Source organism: Clinocottus analis, unplaced genomic scaffold, assembly GCF_023055335.1.
Source record: "Clinocottus analis isolate CAN_PGR_092001 unplaced genomic scaffold, fCliAna1.0.p SCAF_28, whole genome shotgun sequence".
Lineage (NCBI taxonomy): Eukaryota > Metazoa > Chordata > Actinopteri > Perciformes > Cottidae > Clinocottus > Clinocottus analis.
This window is the reverse complement of record NW_027176020.1, coordinates 2322187-2343074: the sequence shown is the minus strand read 5'-3', so window position 1 is coordinate 2343074 and position 20888 is coordinate 2322187. Positions and strand designations below refer to the sequence as shown.

General features: G+C 48.0%; 1 protein-coding gene across 7 annotated transcripts in view; it reads left to right on the top strand.

The window, feature by feature from the left end:
• dab1a (DAB adaptor protein 1a) overlaps nucleotides 1-20888 on the top strand; it is a 73095-nt gene that overhangs the window by 23261 nt on the left and 28946 nt on the right. For all 7 annotated transcript variants that reach the window (XM_068592990.1, XM_068592993.1, XM_068592995.1 and 4 more), the window contains exons 2-4: nucleotides 2854-3159; nucleotides 16554-16693; nucleotides 18386-18484. In XM_068592990.1, the coding sequence (XP_068449091.1) occupies nucleotides 3090-3159; nucleotides 16554-16693; nucleotides 18386-18484 (309 nt within the window). In that variant the 5' untranslated portion in view covers nucleotides 2854-3089. The remainder of the gene's footprint in view (nucleotides 1-2853; nucleotides 3160-16553; nucleotides 16694-18385; nucleotides 18485-20888) is intronic.

Below are 20888 nucleotides of genomic sequence, written 5' to 3'. Positions count from 1 at the left end.
CCCCCCTCAAAGCCGATTGGTCGACTAACAGCTGACAGACTGCCGGCTGTTTCGTAGCTCCGCCCCCTTCCCTGGAAGTCGATTGATCCACTAATGGGCCGTTTTGTTTTAGGTCAACTGAGTTGTCCTTAATCGCTTTAAGTTGTTGTTTTTTTTCATGCAGAATCTTTGGTCACCGCAGCATTTAAAGTGTTGTTTTTGTGCGTTTGAATCGACTCATCGCGACAGTGTCGGTCCACCGAAGCGAGGCTCGTGCTTGCTGAATGGCAGCCCGATCTTCAGTCGGTGGCGGAAATAGTTTGACCTCCCACATCCGATTGTTTACAGGATGAGCGACCTTCGTGTCCTGATCATGCCTTTACTACTTCTTTACTGGGCAATAAAGTATCTGATTACTACACTGGCTTCACATTGTGCTGTTGGTCTTCTCGCTTCTTCCGGAGAATAATACGATAAGCGTGGCTCAGTGTGGAGACATTTATCTTTTCATGATAATCTTCTGGATCGTAAAGCCACAGAAACGTGTCATTGACTTGCAACGATTAACTCTCTATTTAATTAACTGAGCAACTATTTGGATGATCAATTAACCTCTTTGAGTGTTTAGATTTTAATTTAAACCACATTTATGTTTAGCTGAAAAGGTATAATTTAATTTAATATTTGTTCTCATTATTATCTAACCAAGATCACAAAAAAAAATATATGTTTAATTTGGTGACCCCGATGTGATTGGTCGACCTGGTAAAGGGTAAGAGAAGGAAGGGTTATGATTAGGGGGGTGAAACCTCCGCAACCCGCCTGCACTGAGCTTCCAATAATTATTTACGCTAACAGTGTCATTTCCAGTGTTGATTATAGAAATACATCATATTTTTGGGGATATATTGATCCATGTTTTTCACAATTTTTCGACATATATTGAGAAAATAACCGACAGTAGCAGTGAAAGTAGTGACTCTAATCGTTAGTGGCGACCCTAATTGAATCTCGGGGTTTTGGGGGTCTTGGACGGTCTCTGGGAGGGGAGGGGGCGGGGCTTCTGGAGTCCGTCCTCTCCGGTCCTGGTCGCGGATTATAGCAGACGGCCTTTCTTAAACTCCAGCTGCAGACGCTCCCTGAAAGACTTCACAGCTAGACGGAGACTCTCTCCGAGAAGAAAAAAAAAGCGAGCGAGAGAGAGAGAGAGAGAGAGAGAGAGAGAGAGAGAGAGAGAGAGAGGAGGGACGTGTCCGGGGTGAGAGCTGCAGCCCTTCGGCTCTGATTTTCCTCTCTCCCCTCCCTCATTATCTTACTCGCCCACTCTGTTCCCCCCTCACCCCTCTCTCTCCTCCCACCCTGTTCATTTCTCTTCCCTCTAACGCCTCTCTCTCTCCCTCTCGCTCTCTCTCTCCCTCTCCCTCGCTCCGTCCATTTGGCGGAACAGTGCTGCTGATAATGCCTGTAATTGGAGTGACTCACACTTTTCCAGTGTGTTTGGACCAGATAAAGAATATTGTCAGCATTTCGCCGACATGGCCTCCGCTGGCAGAATTAAATGGACTCTGTTCTGTTCAAATTAAAAGCCTCTCAATTCATCTGTTCTCGCCCGGAGGCTCGCGGGGGCCTCCTATTCACACGGAAAACACCGTGGAGAGGGAGGGAAGGGGGGAGGAAGAGGAGGAGGAGGAAGAGGAGGAGGAGAATAAGATTCCCCCTCTTCCCTAAGAAGCGCCGGTCTTTCTCGCTTGGTTCCAGTCGGCGCTCCGTCACATGGAGGCGGCAGAGGTCGAGAGAGGTCAAGGTCCTCTGTGGCACTTTTGGACGCATGTAAAGGGGGCGTGTCCTCTCGTGTCCACCTGGCGGGCCGAGAGGGTTTCTGGGGTGTTTTTAGTCGTCGCTGCCGGTCGACACTTCAGAGTAGAGTAGCGGCAGAAGGGTGAAGAGGGTGTGGAGTGGACGGGGGGGTTTCTTTTAGCTCTTTGTGATCGGTTGCAGCAACGTTGGAGCCTCCGAGTCAACTGCCAAGATCGGGAGGTTGGTGGGAGAAAGCGTGGGAAACATGTTGATCAGACCGGTTCCAACGGGTTCACTTCAGCCAAACTTATTTTGAAAGGACGAATACGTAAATGGTAATTGAGGTCAGACTATCCAAGACCAGGTGCACGTGTGTCTCCTGTACTTCCTGTTGAAATGTGGGATCATAATCCACAGTTCAGTTGGACTCAAGTTTCTCACAAGAAAAACACAACTTTATGATGAATTTACAAAATCGAAAATTACACTTTTCAGCTTTAGAGTCAAATTTTCTCTTTATTTTTTTAAAATTTATTTGTTTATTTTACAGGGAACACACACACTGATCAACAGGACAAGTGTAAGTGAGCCAGAGTTAGCCAGAAATGCTCATTTTCATCTGCAGTCCCTGGCCGTTTTACACTTTCCGCCTTATGATGACAATGGTGCCTTGTTATACAGAGAGCTGAGATTGTTCTGCACTTTTAGGTGTGAAACACATGAGTATGCGTCTCATATGCAAGTGCCTTTAAAAGTTGAAAAGGGTTGAACTGTTCGTGATTCTTTCCTTCTTTCCCAGCATTGTTGTCGCTTGTTCCCAGACAGAATTTGACAGAAATTTTGGCAAAAACTGTTCCAGGATTTATCAATAGCCTGATTTTTCAATCACCCAAAGTCACTGGTACAAAACTGCTTCAATATGTATTGCATGATGACAGAAGGAAGTGTTTTAGAGGAGGGTCCTCGCAAAGGTCTGATTTAGTCAAAGGACCCCGATCAGTAACAACGTCTTACTCTCTCTCTCTCTCTCTCTCTCTCTCTCTCTCTCTCTCTCTCTCTCCCTCCCTCCCTCTCCAGCTCTCTGTGGGTGTGTGTGGGATGTCGTGTCGGGGCTGAAGCCCGTCCCTCTCCCATGAGCCCGTGTGCCCGCGCACACACCTGGCGCCTCCACGCACACACCCGGCGCCCACGCACGCACGCACGCGGCGCCGTGACGCCGTGACGCCGTGACGCCGTGACCCCCCCGTGACCCCTCAGGAGCCCAGCGGAGCCGAGCGGAGCCCAGCCGAGGCCCCTGCCGTCGGAGCCCGAGGATGTCAACGGAGACGGAGCTGCAGCCGGCGGTCCAGCCCGGCAGCGTCAGGCGGGACTCCAGGAGGAAAGGTGAGCGCACGCCACGCCCGCACGGCCAGCCGCCAGCGCACGCCGCTCTTGTTTTTCTTCTTGTTGCTGCCGGTGTGTCATGTTGGGGTTGGACTTCGAAGCGTGTGTCGGGTTCGCCGGGTGCGTGATGCAACTTTTACGACATTTTACCTGGATGATTAACTCACTTAGCGGCCGTAAAAACCATTAAACCGTGTCCTTGAGGGATAAAACACTTGTTGATGTGTGTTTGCTTTATTAATGTGTAGCTAAAATAATGCACATGACCTCACGTCCGTGTACTGATGGCGCCACAAGTTCACTTTAGTGAGTTTTATGATGTCAAATCCACACTGCAGGCGACTGATGGACTGAGGGGTAAAAGCTTTCTGTTCATCCTGCTAGTTTTGAATGTATTTATGGGGCGGACATGTTTTCCCACAAATTAAATCACTTTTTAGTTGGAAAAGAAAGCCGATAAATCCAAAATATACTGTTTGAAATTGCATCGTTACGCTCAGGTATCGTGACAATATTGTGACAGAAGCATGATAATATAGTGATAAAATCGTGATAATATTGGGATAGTATCGTGATAATACAGTGATAATATTGTGATAATATCATGGTAATATCGCCATAATATTGTCATAATAGTGTTATAGTATTGTGATCATACATTGATAAGAAAGTGATAATATTGTGAAAATATCGTGATAATATTGTCATAATATCGTGAAAATATAGTGATAATATGGTGAAAATATCGTGATAATATTGTCATAATATCGTGAAAATATAGTGATAATATGATGAAAATATCGTGATAATATTGTTACTTTCTCTCCAATAAAAACCCTGTTGAGACGCCATGTCCTAAAGAACCCTCCTTAATCCTTACCTTTCACAATAAAAGCCCTCGACATGTAATAGTCACAGGTGTTTGTTGCGTCGTTAATTAGTAACACAACCCCACAACCCCACAACCTCACAACCCATAGTGTGCAAAGACCTTCAATCAGAGAGCCGAGTTTACAGGATCAAACCTCAAGGATTCAAGGATTCAAGGACTGTTTCCTGTCATTGTGCGACTCAGGGAACAAAGAGGGTTGTGCGTTCCTGTAGGTGCAATACTAGATTACTAGTGTGCACGGGAACTTTGAAGTTGTAGTTCAGTAAATGAATTCTTCATTACAACACAGACCGGTAAACACACACACACACACACACACACACACACACACACACACACACACACACACCTTGTGTCAGCTGCGATCGGTTCCTCTTTATTAATGATGGATCTGGGTGAGCCGACAGGAAGCCGGGCGGCTGCTGTTGGAGCTCATTAACAGGAGCCGGGTGCAGCAGGTTGCCACCAGACAGGTGCAGCTGAGACACACCGACACGTCCAGGTGGGACCGGCTCCAGAGGCCGGCAGCGAGCAGGTGTAGGAGAGAGCGGGGCCGGGTCGGTGCCGAGCAGAGGTGATGCCGGGATGGGGGGGGGGGGGGTCGCCCAGCTGCTCGCCGCCAGCTGCCCGACGGGCGAGAGCGAGCGAACGAGCGTCTGATTGATGCGGCAAAACACTCCGGACACCGGCGGGAACGGCACTTAAACGGACGCGCTCGCCGCCGCCGCCGCCACCGGCTGCAGCATGCGGGCTCAACACACACACACACACACACAGACACACACACACGGGGAGGTGTGAGGGAAGGCTGAATGCCTCTCATGTTCCATTTAGAAACAGCATTGTTCTGCTGCAATGGAGATCATGTTCATCATTCAGACTGCTCTCCATATGTGGGGAGAGGCAGACACACACACACACACACGAGACACACACACACACACACACACACACTCACACACACTCTCATGCACTCACTCAGACTGGGATTGAAGCCCAGAAGAGCATATGAGAGGAAAGATGAATAGTTTGCCTTCAGCATTTAGACTTGAGGGTTTTTTGAGCTTCTCTCCTCTCTGCCTTCGTCTCCGTGTCTCTCTCTCTCTCACACACACACACACACACACACACACACACGCGCACACACACACACACCTACACACGCCTTATCTTATACCGTTTTTCTAACAAAATGAACACATTTATGGTTTTCAAACACGGGAAAACTTGCTGGAAAGCGGCGATAGACTCCTTTAGAGGAGCAGCGTGTCTTTCTGTTCCGTGGTTACTTCTTCTTCTTCTTCTTCTTCTTCTTCTTCTTCTTCTTCTTCTTCTTCTTCTTCTTCTTTTAAATCTTGTCTCTATTCTGTCTCTCTTTCAACGTCTCAAACCGGAGCCGGTGATTGTTGCAACAGTGGAAAGACAAACAGCGGGTTCTGGATGAGTTGTGTTTGGTGTCTGTGGTGCTTCAGGATGATCAGTGAGGCGTGAACACGGTTTCTGTCACGTCGGGAAGTGAAGTTTTATTTTCGACCAAACCGCAAGCTGGTGATCGTCGCAGTGCAACGAGCTAAAAGACGAGTTTGATGAGTTCTACTTTGTCTCTCGAGATGAAACGAGGACTTTTCCTTCTGGTGGCTGTGAGGAGAACAGACTCACGTTTTGTACCACGATGAATCAGGATAATTGTCAGACTCCATGTTGATTTTATTTATAAAACATTAACTTCACACACCGGTACGGCCGACACGGGACTCAGCTGTGGATCGTAACCTTTTCCCACGGAGCCACATGTTAGCGTGTTCGTGGTTATCGAGTCTTCGTTCGGTATTCTCTCTCTTTTAGGGCGGTTTGTATAATTTACAGAGAACAGAGAACTCATCTCTGTTCTGATCTGGGTCACTCAAACACACACACACACACAGACACACACACAGACACACACACACGCACACAGCAGGGTGATGAAAGTAAAATGCAATCATGTACCACACGCGAGCAACACGCGTGTTCTGGGAGCAGGAAATAAAACCGTAACAGCGATACACACACGTGTTTCTGTTGCAGTCCAGAGTCGCTTGATCTAAATGGAAATAGATGGTCATGAAGGTTTTAACGGCTGAGAGGATCCCTGCAGGACAGTCCTCTAACTCCTCTTCCTCTTCATCCTCCTCTTCCTCCTCTTCCTCTCTCTCTGTCTCTCACTCCTCGTCTTCCTCGTCCTCCTCCACTGCTCTGACTCCTAAGTGACCTTGGCCTGAATGAGTGAGACTCAGAGTAGAAACTGATGAGAGAGAGAGAGAGAGAGAGAGAGAGAGCGAGAGAGAGAGAGAGAGAGAGAGAGAGAGAGAGAGAGAGAGAGAGAGAGAGAGAGAGAGAGAGAGAGAGAGAGAGAGAGAGAGAGTAATGAGTCAACGGGATGGAGGGATGTTTAATCTCTCCTTTGTCTCTCAGATCTGCGCTGAAGAATGTAATGAAACTGAGACGCTGCGTCACACATCCATCACACGGTGTGTGTCTGTGTGTGTGTGTGTCTGTGTGTGTGTGTCAGTGGGCCCATCACACCGTGTGTGTGTGTGTGTCCATGTGTGTGCATCACACGGTGTGTGTCTGTGTGTCTTTGTGTCCATGCCACGGTGTGTGTCTGTGGGTCCAAGCGACGATGTGTGTCCATGTGACAGTGTGTGTCAGTGTGTATCTGTGGGTCCGTGTATCAGTGTGTGTCCATGCGACTGTGTGTGTGTCTGTGTGTCCATGTGTGTGTGTGTGTGTGTGTGTGTGTCCATGTGTGTGTGTGTGTGTGTGTCCATGCCACGGTGTGTGTCTGTGTGTCCATGTGTCTGTGTGTGTGTCTGTGTGTCCATGTGTCTGTGTGTGTGTCTGTGTGTCCATGTGTCTGTGTGTCCATGTGTCTGTGTGTCTATGCAGCAGTGTGTGTCTGTGTGTCCATGTGTCTGTGTGTCCATGTGTGTGTGTGTCCATGCCACGGTGTGTGTCTGTGTGTGTGTTCTCTCTCTCTTGCACACTCCTGCTCCGTGGGGCTCGTTCTCCCCTGTAAGGCTTCTTTATTGAATTACCGAGGCGGATGAGATGACCTTTGACCTTTCATTTACATGACCCTAGGCGAGTACGCGCTTCCTCCGCCAGGGAGAGAGTCGCCTCAGCGGCCGGAGCTTGAAGTGTAATCGTCTTTATTAAGCCTCAATAAATCCAGAAAGATTACATCTGTCCACCTCTCTCTCTCTCTCTCTCTCTCTCTCTCTCTCTCTCTCTCTCTCTCTCTCTCTCTCTCTCTCTCTCTCTCTCTCTCTCTCTCTCTCTCTCTCTCTCTCTCTCCTCGCATCCATTTCAATATTAATGTGCGGCTCTTTCGTGGCGCAGCGACGTCGTCTCACGACTTCTCGTCACCGAGGTCAAACTCTGCGGCGTGGTCGCTTTATTAGGTACACCTGTACAGGCAGAGACTACTGGTCTGTTGTTGTTTAATGTGGTTTTGTTGTTGTTTGTCTTCTCTGTTGTGTCGGGGGCATTTCATAAAACGAGCACAGATTCAATCGATCACACATTTATGAAACATATGAAATGAAAAAGAGGATTTCTTTTAACAAATAATTGCATCAAAAGTCTTTTTTTAGCTGCTATTGTTGACCTCTAGTGGCCAAATAACTGGATTTACACCTCACTGAGTATGCATTATTATTATTATTATTATTATTATTATTATTATTATTATTATCGGCTTCATGGAAGAACAGTTGCATTAATTTGCATGAGACGGGACGGTTTTGCCTGATGAAGTGTTTGTTTTGTCGGTTGATTAGTACGAGAAAAAACACACACTCACACACATTTTGTATATTCTTCATGGTCAATAAAACATGGCGTTGACAGTCTGCCACGTGCAAATCACTTTTTATCTGCATGTCGAATTAGAACGGCGAGCAAATTTAACGTTTGATGCCCGACGACGTCGGCGGCTGATGAAGAGCGCCTCCCTCTGGGGAACCTCGGGATCGCGCACGTCTTCTTCTTTTAAAAGAGAAACGCGGCGTCATTAACATATTTACAGATGTTGCAGATGCTTTAATGATCGTGTGTTCTGCTCCGGCTTCATCCTGCAGATCAAAACAGTCTTTCTGCTGCTTTTCGGGAGAGTTTGATTTTGATTTAGTGCTTTAATTTAGTCCAGTTGCGTAACGTTGATGTGTTGTGAATAAATGCCGCAGACAGTTCTGTGTCAATATGTCGTGTGAAGCTGATGGAGGAACAGATAATCCAGCAGCAGTGAGATTTTTAATGAACACTTTTAGCTGTGTTTTTTAGATTTAGCATCTTTCTGATGTCGGTCATGTGTCTTGTTTTCTTATGTCAGTTTCTGCTGTTGTTGCTTCCTTGTAAGATGTGTTTCTTGCCTGCTGTGCACTGTGAACTTTGTCTGTTGTTGTCTGTATAAGTGCGTTGTTGTCGTTATGAGTTTTGGTGACAAATGAGTTCCCCCACTGGGGATTAATGCAGTTTTCTAATCTAATTGTCGCAGTTTGCGTCCACGTCCTTTTGGACATTCATGCCAATATCTTGAGTTGTGAAGACTCTTTGATCACCGAATTCGATGATGTTGACCCTTGAACTCAGGTGGACGTGTGTGACAAATTTGAAGATGTTAGCTTGAGGCGTTCCAGATTTAGAACCGGACAAACACACACAAAAATAAGAAAAAAGGCGGGAAAACCGGCAGCAGAGTCCCATCCAGGAGCCGGTTCCTCACTGGTTTCCTCCCAGTTAGAACGGAGCATTGTGGCTCTGAACCACACAAGCAGACACTCTGCGTGTTGTGCGTTCCTAACAATCCGAGGTGTGAACACAACACTTTTGTGTTTCGCTGATTTATGTACTTTCGTTTATTTTTTCTCTCTCAATTCGCCGCTTTTCTCTCTCGGCATCGCGCGACGTTTCCCATCAAACATCCAGCGACGCTCGTCTGTCTTTTTTCACGCTCGACTCGACACAGAATATGATTACAAATTACGATAACTTCCGCCTGCTGTCAACACAGTCGGCTGTCACGAAGACGCACAAAAAAAAAAATCACGACTCTCCACACAACGGGGCTCTGCGTGAGTGTGTGTGTGTGGGAGTGTGTTTCCACATAGCCGGCAGCCAGCGGCATGAAAAGAGTAGTTAAGGGTTATAGCGGTGCAGCTGTTAGCCTTTGTGTGTGTGTGGGAGTGTGTGTGTGTGTGTTTGCTCGTCTCTGGTGTGCGATTAGCAAACACATTATCTTCTTGGTGTGGATATTATGCACACATCCAGTCTATCTGGCACAATCACCGAAGCCATTTACTCTGATATCTTTCCCTGGGGAATCTTAGAGCACAAACAACGGCATTTTGAGTGTGTGTGTGTGTGTGTGTGTGTGTGTGTGTGTGTGTGTGTGTATGTATGTGTGTGTGTGTGTGTGTGTATGTGTGTGTGTGTGTCTATGAGAGGTAATCGGATCTGCTCTCTCCAATCAGACAGAGATGGAGTTGGTGGTGCTGCTGGTTGTCAGTGGAGGCTGAAGGTGCACTTCTCCATCACTAAAACTATATTTAGATCTCTCTCTCTCTCTCTCTCTCTCTCTCTCTCTCTCTCTCTCTCTCTCTCTCTCTCTCTTTCTCTCTCTCTCCCATCAGTTTATTTGTGTAGTAATCTCTCCATCCAGCTGTCTACTCTTTCACTCGTCTATTTATCCACTTTTCTTGTTGTTGTTTCTTCACTTTGGACAGGAAGGTGTGATGGTGGCGAGATGAGATCAGTGCGTTTCCCAGCATGCATCTCGGCAAACCTTTCAATCTCTCTCTCTCTCTCTCTCTCCATGCAGCATCTCTACGGTCTTTAAAAAAGAGGTTTTTTTAAGATAAGATAAGAAACGTATTAATCCACGGGGAAATTCTTTTGCTGGAGTTTGATCAACGATTAGGATGAAAAAATAGACACAAACACTCATGAACAAAAGAGTTCAGAGTTAACCTTTTGGAAAATCCTGCCGCTCCCATTTTAAGTCCCAGCATGCCCAATGCAGACAATCTTTTGGCATAAAACACGTAATTTTTCCATTTTTGAACCGAACAACACAGTTTCTTGACTGAAACTCCTTCCTAAAGGACAAGACTTTGTTTTATTGTGATTTTTGCTGTAGGTTCTGATTCTTTAGGTGCTAATCTTTCCAAAAAGGTGTTTTATTGCCGCTCCAAGAGGCTTTTTTGGGGAATCTGGCTCATATCATGCTGGATGTTCATAGTTGCGATCAAATGATCTTTTAAAAGTGATTTTTTCGCAGATATACATTTTATTTCCAAGACTTTGCTGAACAAATACATACAATAAACACAAGTATTGGAACTAATTTCGGGTTCCTACGACGACTCAAACACAGAGAACAGACATCTGGAGACGGGTTAAACACGAATCGTTTTTCTGTTAACAGAAGAAAACTACGAGTTTCATGTAATTTGGACTTGACGGTGACAGCGAGTTGTTTTAAATCTCTCTCTGATGTTCACTTTGCTCCTTTCCTTTCCATCGCTCCATCCCTCCCGTCCAGGACCCGGGGCCGAGGGGATGAAGAGAGAGAGAGAGAGAGAGAGAGAGAGAGAGAGAGAGAGAGAGGTTCATTATGAGAAGATGAGACGCGGGAAGACAGACGAGGAAGGACGAACACTTCAAGTGCTTCTGTATTTTTTTGGGGGGCGGCGGAGATGACAGACGCCAGAAGAGAGGAGCTTTGTTCTGGCGGCATGAAAGGAGCTACCTGTGTTCCCTAGCGCTTTGAGGGAACGTCCTCTCACACACACACACACACACACACACGAGCGCACCTGTTCACACAGATTAGGGAAACAAGTAGTTTTTGCCGCTTCCCAGTCAGAAGTGTCTTTTAGTGTTTGAACAGACTAAATGTGACAAAGTGTGAGGAGCTTCCTGCGACTTCATCGGATGACAGGAAGTGTTTGGCGGCAAGGAAGCGACGTCTTCTTCTGCGACAGAACGTGTGTGTGCGTGTGTGTGTGTGTGTGTGTTGAATGCGGCGGCAAATAGGCGACCGACCACGGGGGCGGGGCTTCATGCACCGCATGACAGGAAGCTAGCGGCTTGTACACACAACCCGCTGTCTGATAAACACACCCGCTGTTTCCCCCTCAGCAGCCTCGACAACACACACACACACACACACACACACGCACACACACACGCAGTCGAGTGAGAGCTGCCAAGTCAATCGGCCAGAATTAAAGCGCCAGCAGACGGAGGAACTTGTCGCGTTTCCTTGGCGCGCGTCGCTTGTGGGTTTAAACCCGTCTGCGTGAGAGCGAACGCTTCATGTGAACAGATAGGTGAAGAAAACACACACACACACACACACACACACTCACACACACACTGCAGCACGCTTGAGAAGCAGGATTAATTGGAGAGTTAACTGCCGGGGTCCCTCATGTGCCGTTGGAGTGTTTGTTGGGACGCGTCCCAGCTGCAGTGAAGAGCCTCTGGGTGCTTCTTCATCTGAAACAAGCGGCTCACTTAAAGCAGCCGCGCCGAGCGAAACCACGCGAGCGAAACCACGCGAGCGAAACCACGCGAGCGAAACCACGCGAGCGAAACCACGCGAGCGGCTCCTCCTCTTCCTCTGAAGGAATATCAGGTGCGAGGGAACGGGAAGACGCCCACGAACTTCCTGTCACGAGACAGGAAGAGTCAAACTAAAAGCTGTAATCTTTAGTGTCTGACGACGTGGACGGACGAGAGCGTCCTGCTGAAGAGGTGAAGTGTTTAAATCTTCAGGAAGTTGTTTATGGGTTTAAACGTTTTATATTCCAGATTATTCCCAGTGTTATCACGTCCTGCTACGGTACGTTTTGGAGGCTTTTATTTTGAAAGAGCATGCTTTCAGCTTCGCTCTTAGGGTTTTTTGCAGCCTGTATTTTTTTGATGGAGGAGCTGATGGAGGAGCTGATGGAGGAGCTGATGGAGGAGCTGATGGAGGAGCTGGTAGAGGAGGTGATAGAGGAGCTGATGGAGGAGCTGATGGAGGAGCTGATAGAGGAGCTGATGGAGGAGCTGATGGAGGAGCTGATAGAGGAGCTGATGGAGGAGCTGATGGAGGAGGTGATAGAGGAGCTGATGGAGGAGCTGATGGAGCACACAAGAGGCAGATGTTACAGAAGCCCGGGGCTTCCCCTGAGGGGTTAGACGTACTGTACCAGCAGTCACCTGTGGAAGTTAACGTGTGTGTGTGTGTGTGTGTGTGTGTGTGTGTGTGTGTGTGTGTGTGTGTGTGTGTGTCGGGGGGCTCTGCCTGTCATAACGCTCTAATCCTGAGTGACATTCATCCAGCGGAGGCTGCGCTCATCCATCCATCACGTTCTGTTCCTCCTCTCCATCCTCCGCTCTGCGCTTCATGTCCAGCCCTCCCTCTCCGCTTGTTGCTTCAGACCGACAAACCCACCCTGCATACCAAGTACACACACACAGACACACACACACACACACACACACACACACACACACACACACACACAAAAACACATTTTATATATACACATTGTACGGTATTAACAGCTTTACTGAAGCTGCTGGCGTGACACTGTATGTTTGTGTGTGTGTGTGTGTGTGTGTGTGTGTGTGTGTGTGTGTGTGTGTGTGTGTGTGTGTGTGTGTGTGTATGGCCATGACAGATGAAACGGAAGATTCTTTCATTAGTTGTGTTTGAAGCTCAGCGGGGTCGCGGCAATAACAGACATTTATATTTACCGCTGACTGAATGCAACACACACACACACATACACACACACACACACACACACACACACACACACACACAGGGAGGCCTTTCATGCTCCCAAAAGTTAATAATATAACCCACTCAGCAGTAACCCCCCCATGCAGATGGAGGGCGCCGGTCTTAAATGTCACACTCGAATGAAAACTCGATGTTCCAGTGAGACAAAAGCAGAACACACCCGGCGATGTTTAACACACACACACACACACACACACACACACACACACACACACACACACACACACACACACACAGCCACGACTGTGTGATCCTCAAGTGTGTGGGCTTAAAAAACCTGATGAAGGTATTTACTTTAAGAGGACAAAAAAAGACTCCGTCAAACATTTACTAATCCATTTCCCGGATGTGTGTGATGTGCTTGTAGCTCTCCGGAGGGATGTTTTATGAGAGATGTGATCAAGCAGGTTGTAAACCCAGAACCCTCGGGGAACCGGAGGGTCACATGGTCGTAGTGTGAGAGGCCGTAAGGGCTTGAAATGGTATAAATACAAAAGGGACCGCTCATAACACCCATTAGCCTCCATCTTTGTGAAGAGAAGTGACCATGTGTGTACGCTGGTGTCGACCTGTCAATCACGCTAAGCCCCGCCCCTAAAGCGTCCCATGCTTTATGGTCTGTTTGACTCTAACAGACCATAATGTACTAAATGAACATCATGCTGTATAGAAGAAGACTAGAAACTAGAGATTGAGACATAAACTCATGTTTACAATGTTTACTGAGGGAATACATCAAGAGAGAAGTAGAGTCACTTATATAGACTTCTATACAACCAGAGGAGTCGCCCCCTGGTGGTCAGGAGAGAGAATGCAGCTTTAACACATGAAGCATAGACTTCTATACAACCAGAGGAGTCACCCCCTGGTGGTCAGGAGAGAGAATGCAGCTTTAACACATGAAGCATAGACTTCTATACAACCAGAGGACTCGCCCCCTGGTGGTCATGAGAGAGAATGCAGCTTTAACACATGAAGCATAGACTTCTATACAACCATAGGATTCGCCCCCTGGTGGTCAGGAGAGAGGATGCATGTTTGAAGCGCTTCAGCATTGGTTTCTCTTTTCAGAATCTGAGGTCTGGTTTTAATGCCACAATGCTATGAATTATGGGTAATTCTCTTCGGCAAAGTCTGCAATAATGGAAAATGTTCACAAAGGGATCAAAATGTCTGCCAAGAGTCTGGCGGTGAGAAGCCCCGCTGAGCGAGGAGATTGGGCTTTACATCCTGCATTTGGTTTCACGCCATTCGACTCGTTGTGTCGTCAACGACAAAGACAACAACACCAACAACAACAACGAAGAAGAAGAAGACAGAAGACTCTAAACAAAGCGCCATTTTAAAGCAACGCTAAGTCAACCTCGCAAATGTTTCATAAGCAGAGACAAAGATACGCTCTGGAATCTTTAATGACATTTCTCTGGTTTGTTTTCTGAGACGTTGTTCGTCCTGACGGACGGCTCGTGTTTGCGTGAAGACGTTAGCGGCGGCGACGCGCTTCATGTTGTTTACACTGCAGGAAAAGAAGCGGCGAGCGTCAGTGTGTGTTCTCGCTTCGTGTTCACGTTCCAACGGCAACGTTTCAAGTTTAATGAAGGCGATATTTAAATGTCTTCTGCGTGGAAACAAAAACACAATCCTCCGGTGGTTTAATCACTCTCATCTCAGAGAGAGAGAGAGAGAAAGAGAGAGAGAGAGAGAGAGAGAGAGAGAGAGAGAGAGAGAGAGAGAGAGAGAGAATAAGGACAGATGTTCTCCGGCTTCGTCGTCTCTGAAGACTTTTTGAGGCAGACAGTCATGATTTACTCTAAGTAGGACTGAGTGTGTGTCTGCTCAGTGATTCAGAGGAATGAGCTCACCCACACCAGTGTGTGTGTGTGTGCGTGTGTGTGTGTGTGTGTGTGTGTGTGTGTTGTTTATTTTTAAATCAATGGAGAACTAAGTGAAGTGTTGTTTTCCCCTCGTGTGCCTGTGTTTTTCCTCTCACGGGACGATCTTCAGACAGGATGCATTTTCTCAAACATAATCTCCGACGGCCTCGGACTCGAACCCCCGAGCTCGCCGGGCAGCAAGGCAGCAGGGCAGCAGGGCGACCCGGCATAATAATCCTGTTTCTTCTCTGATCACGAGGCCTTTTAATAAACGTCCTTTAAACGCCGTCCGACCTCAGAGGATGACGATGAAGCATTTAAATCCAAAACATGCGGCTTTGATGCTGTTGTGCGTCTCTCCGTGGTTGTGTGTCTCTTTAAGGTCATTGTGTGTCTAGTTGTAGTTGTTTTACCCCTTTTTGTAGTTGTTTTGCATCTCTTTGTGGTTGTTTTAGGTGTGTTCAGTCGTTTATTTGTCTCTGTGGTTGTTTTGAGTCTCAAGTGGTTGTTTAGGGTTAGAGTCTCTTTGAGTCTCTTTGTGGTTGTTTTGTGTATCTTTGTAGTTGTTTTAAGTCTCTTTTTGGTCATTTTGATTCTCTTAGTAATTGTTTTGTGTCTCTTTGTGGTTGATTTGTGTCTCTTTGTAGTTGTTTCATGTCTATTTGTGGTTGTTTTGTGTCTCTTTCTAGTTCTTTAGACCCTTTTCGTTGTAGTTTGTGCGTGTCATTGTGGTAACTTCGTTGTGTGCCCCCTCGAGGTCATTGTGTGTCTCCTCTCTGTCTCGTCCGAGAGACAACGCACTTCTCTCCTCGAGGGGTTCGTCCTCCGGTCACAGAAACAAAACCCCTGAACGTCACGTGTGGAGATCTGTGATGTACAACGCGCTGCTTTGTGTCTCCACTGCGCCGCCGTGTGAACGGAGGAGAGCGTGAAAAAGAAGGAGAAGAGGAGGAGTGGGATCTCTCCATCACTCCGACTTTGACCTTCGGAGAGTCACGCTGTTACAGAGTACAGAGCTAATGCCTCCATATATTATCTGAATATGCTGCATTATCATTACGCCGCTCCCTCCCGCCATCGCTCTTGCAGTCTTTTGCTCACACACACACACACACACACACTCGGAAACACAAAGCACACACACACACAGATAGATGCAGGAGTGTTTTCCCCCTATAAAATGCTTGATGATGAAATATTTGCGCACTGCAGGTCAGAGAAATGGGCGAACGATGGAAGAGAGCGAGACACAAAGAGAGCAGCAGGAAGCCTCTCTCGCGCCGCGTCGCGAGCGTCCGAGTCGCTTCTTCGGGAGAGATAACGGTGCAGACGTTTCCCGGACGGGCGCGAGGTCAACACACACACACACACGCACACGCACGCACGCGCAACACACAAGTGCGTGCGCCCCGATGCCGACAATCTGGGGACACAATAGAGGGCGAGGAGGAGATAAGAGCAGAATGTCACGGCGTTATCCTGCAGGAGGAACGGCCGGAGAGGAGAGTTTAAACTCTAATCCCGCCGCTTTTTCATCGATTGCGTATTGACTCGGTCACATAAGATGTGTCGAGCATCGGTGGTGGTGGTGGTTGTTGTTGTTGTGGGTATTTGTGTGTGTATGTGTGTGTAAGATTACCGCTGAAGTCCTTTGTGTCCATGTGATTGATGATCCCCGAGGTAATAGCTCTGGGCTGAGGTAGACGGAGGTCCTTGACTGGAAGATGTACCGTGGACTGATGAGTGTGTTCGTGTGTGTGTCTGTGTGTGTGTGTGTGTGTGTCTGTAGGGCAGGATCGAACCGAGGCGACTCTCATCAGGCGCTTTAAGGGCGATGGCGTCCGCTACAAGGCCAAGCTCATCGGCCTGGACGAGGTCACCGCCGCCCGCGGAGACAGACTCTGCCAGGACTCCATGATGAAGCTCAAGGTAAGAAGAGTCTCTCTCTTTAGAAAAAATACACTTTTTTTATTCCTTTATTCCCTCGCTGAAGGCAGCTAACATGCATCTGTGAGAACGACATGACGTGATCGCCTGCAGCTGCATTAAATTCCAAGAAATGTCCAGAAATAGTTCCTCCGCGTCATGCATATTCCAAAAGTTTGACTTAAATATGCATGGTTTTTTTTTGCACAACAGTGCACAATTGTGTGTATATGTATGTGCGTGTGTATAGGTTGCATGCTGCCGGAGGAGAAAAAGGTAAAAAATAAAAATAAAAAAGGGGAATGAGGAGGTTTTTATGGGCTGGGTGATGGTGATGGGTGCGGCAGGAAGTGAGGAGCTTCGCCATATGGAGGGACGAGGAATCGGGCGGATGTCTCATTTGCAAGGACGAGGACAATTAGAGGGAGAGGAGGACAGATGGGGCAGTTAGCAGAGGGGGAGGGAGGGGGGGGTGAGGGGGGAGGCATGGGGGAGACGAGAGGACGCGAGCCCGTCGCTTATTCCTTTATGGCCGAAACGTTTAAAGAACAAAATGATTCAGAGGAAGATTTAACATTTATTCTGAAACTTCTGGGCCGGAGTTTAGCTTCTTGTGTGTGTGTGTGTGTGTGTGTGTGTGTGTGTGTGTGTGTGTGTGTGTGTGTGTGTGTGTGTGTGTGCATGCTGCATGGAGATCACATGTTGTGTTTAGCTGCTCGGTGAGTCTCTCTCCAGGGCGACAGCTCGTTGATCACGCGGCGTCGCTCCTCTTCATTTATTCAGACAGGAAATCCATCACCTCCTTCCTCTCTGATCTCCTCACCTCCTCCTTCCACTCCGCTCCTCCCTCTCCATCACCGACTCTCCATCCTCTGATCTCTCCTTCCTCACCTGCAGAGAGAGGAAGTGACCTCGCGCCCTCAGACTCAGTTGTGTTGTCGTGACTTGTTGCAGTAGAAGTTTTCCCTTCACCTGCATGATTCATTACTGATTTCCTACATTTCCCATAATACCTCTCAACAAAGACACAACTTTAGGGTTTAGCATTTGGCCAGAACGTAGCAATGTAGCTTCATACTGGACAAGTCATATTTTGGTGTTTTTTTCTCCCTCCATCTATGCTCACTTTAAAACTACCAGACTCCTTTAAATAAATAACCAATTATAACTACATCATTCTACCTCGAGGACACAGGAGTCTCCGGTCTTCTTCGGCCTCCATCGCTCAGTTTGTGACTCTGGTGTTCTCAAGAATTAGTTTGGATTCATACCAAAAGTCACACGGTGACACAGACAAAGTCACGCATCGATGCAGCTGCTCTGTTCTCTGAGCTAAAATGACCGCTTTTGTCAAGGGAGTCTGGTGGCTTAAAGGCGAGCAGAGATAATGGCTTCATCTCCCCCGTTGTAAAGGTGTGTCTGCCATCAAGGTAAAGGGGTGTAAATATTATAAATATGGCGTTCACTTAAAGTGATAGAGATGTTTTTGGGTGTCTGAAATATGTGGACTGTCCCTTTAAATAGCTTTTAAGGTAATATTGTATATATATGAGGAAAAAAGGGTCCCGACCAGAGAGAACGGGGCCAGAAGAGACTTCCCATGACGCAAACTCACGTGTTTCTGTCCTGCTTCTAAACCCGGTTGTGTGTTTCACCTCCGTGTGTGTGTGTGTGTGTGTCTTTGTGTGTCCGCAGGGCTTCGCTGCAGCGTCGCGGTCCAAAGGAGACCACAAGCAGAAGGTGTTTCTCACCGTTTCCTTTGGAGGCATCAAGATCTTCGATGAGAAGTCAGGGGTAAGTTCAGAAAGCAAATGTGTGTTTGTGTGTGTGTGGGTGTGTGTTTTCTTCTGTTAATGAGGCATCTCCATGAGAGAAAGGGCGGGGGGGCCCTGGGGAAATCAGAAGGCCCTAATTGAAACCCTGAGAACGAGGCCCCAGTAGATGAGAGAACATGGCCGTCCCATTGTCTTCCTCTCTGAAAACAGCGACAACGCTGGTTCCAGATCCGCTTCAGGATTAAACCTTCAGGCCTTTTCTGTCCGAAACGCTTCCTTGTGACACATTGATAAGGACCCGAACGACCTGAATGACCCCTAAAGATAGATAGAGGACACTTTATCGACGGATAAACTCTGACTCGAGTTGCGAGTTTGAGTGACCTGTCACAGTATCCTTGAGCAACAAATATAAAACGCCTACATTTACCAGGATGCTGCACAATAAAAAGGATAACTTCGGAAAAATGTCCATTAAATCTCAGAAAATAGCACAAGGTTGCGTTGTGGCTGTGCTGCTGGGTTCAGGTGGGCGGTGATGAGAGACACGGAGGCCGGACTGCTTCCCGAACTTCTCCTCAGCGAGAGCAAAACACCGGCCTGTGGCGCCGCTCGGCCTCGGCTAAACTTCCCACAAGGACGCTGCACAGACGCGAGAGCGTCTTTAATACTTTGTGCGGCGTTTCTTCAGTCTGAAGGAGACTCACGACCCTCACGGCTGCTCCGAGCGGGGAGCTAGCAGAGAAACTAGCAGCAGCGCTAGCTGGCTACAGCGGGAAGCTAGCAGGGACAAAAACCAAACGTAGGAGCAACTTAAAACCTGATGTTTACGTTAATAGCTTCTTAAATCGAGGGAGGGAAGTCCCATCTCCCCCGAGTTTGAGTATTGTAAAGTGTCGTGCTTCAGTTAGCTGTTTAGCGACAGTTGAACGAGATGAATAATTGCCGTACGCTTTTATAAACATTTTGCTATTGAGTCTTTCAGACGGTCTCAAGCTGTGTTCTCTGTCTTTTGTCGGCCATGTTTGTTTTGAAGAAGTATTTCAAGGATGTACTGTGGGGGGAAAAAAGGCCCTCCCTATGCAGGGTTATTTAAAAAAATAATATTTTTTATTTCTTTAATATTTAGAATTTTTTGTTTCAAATGCAACGTGAAAAATTCAATTCAAACCACTCCATCAAAACCGTAAGACGCCATTAATTAACATCGGCTCCCGTGTGTGTGTGTCAGCGGACCTGCTGAGAACAATACGACGCCTGACTGTGTGTGTCTGTGTGTGTCTGTGTGTGTGTGCCCAGCAGTATTTCAAAAGTGCAGGGTGTTAGACAGACACCTCACAGTAGCCAGTGGCCTCCCACACGGCGGCCATATTGCTCAATCCCTCAGTGGTCCAATCCCTCTTTTTTTAAAGCCCTCATTTCTCTCCGTCTCATTCCCCTTCCTGATCACAAAAAACCCCTCTGCACTGAAGGATTGAGACCCAGAGAGAGAGAGAGAGAGAGAGAGAGAGAGAGAGAGAGTGAAGAACAAGAGAAAGACGAGGTGACAGGAAACGAGGATGTAAAAAAAAAAAAAAGACGGATGGGAGGAAGAGAAGGAGCTGGAATCAGGGAGCATACGTCAAAGTAATGCTCTCCACGGGGAGACGCCGTCCTCTGTCTCCACACATTAATATTAACCACACAGATGTGCTGTCCTCACAATCAGGGAAGGAGGGAGGGAGAGAGGGAGGAAGAGAGAGAGAGGGGGGGAGGGGGAGGGGGGGCGACTCTGAGGTTCAGGGATGCTGACAGTCTCGTTCCCCTCCCGGGCATCCGTCAGCCTGGATGGGCGGATGGACGGATGGATTGCCTCTCTCGGAAGAGGAGGAGGAGGAGGAGGAAGAGGAGGAGGGAAGGTCGTGCAGGATGGAGGAGAAGAAGAGGGGAGACATTAATCTAGCAGAGGAAAGACCGGCATGTCTGTCTCTCTCTCTCTCTCTCTCTCTCTCGGAGAGACGCCCGCCCTCTTCAACCCGATTCAATCTGGTCATGGCCGCCGCTCAAGAGCTCACGGGAGCGCCCCGAGGCCGCCGGCCCGATGCCGCCGGCCCGATGCCGCCGGCCCGATGCCGCCGCTCTCGGGGGAATGAAATCGTGAATTAGTCTGGTCTCAGCCCGGCAGAGAGGAAGTGAAGCCCTGTGGGGTCCACACAGCTTCATATTCACAGCGTTGGCGTGCAGGAGGCGGGCCGAAGGGTCAGGGGAACCAACCGGTGGAGGCGCCGCGGCGAGGAAACCGGGCGGCGAGACGCAGACGCCCTCTGGGCGGCGACTTGTGTGTTCGCCTGCGTGGTCCGGCCATGTTCAGATCCATCCCAAAATGAACAAGCGGGTTAATGAAGCCTCCGCCAGCGAGCGCACAGAGCAGCTGTTCATACGTA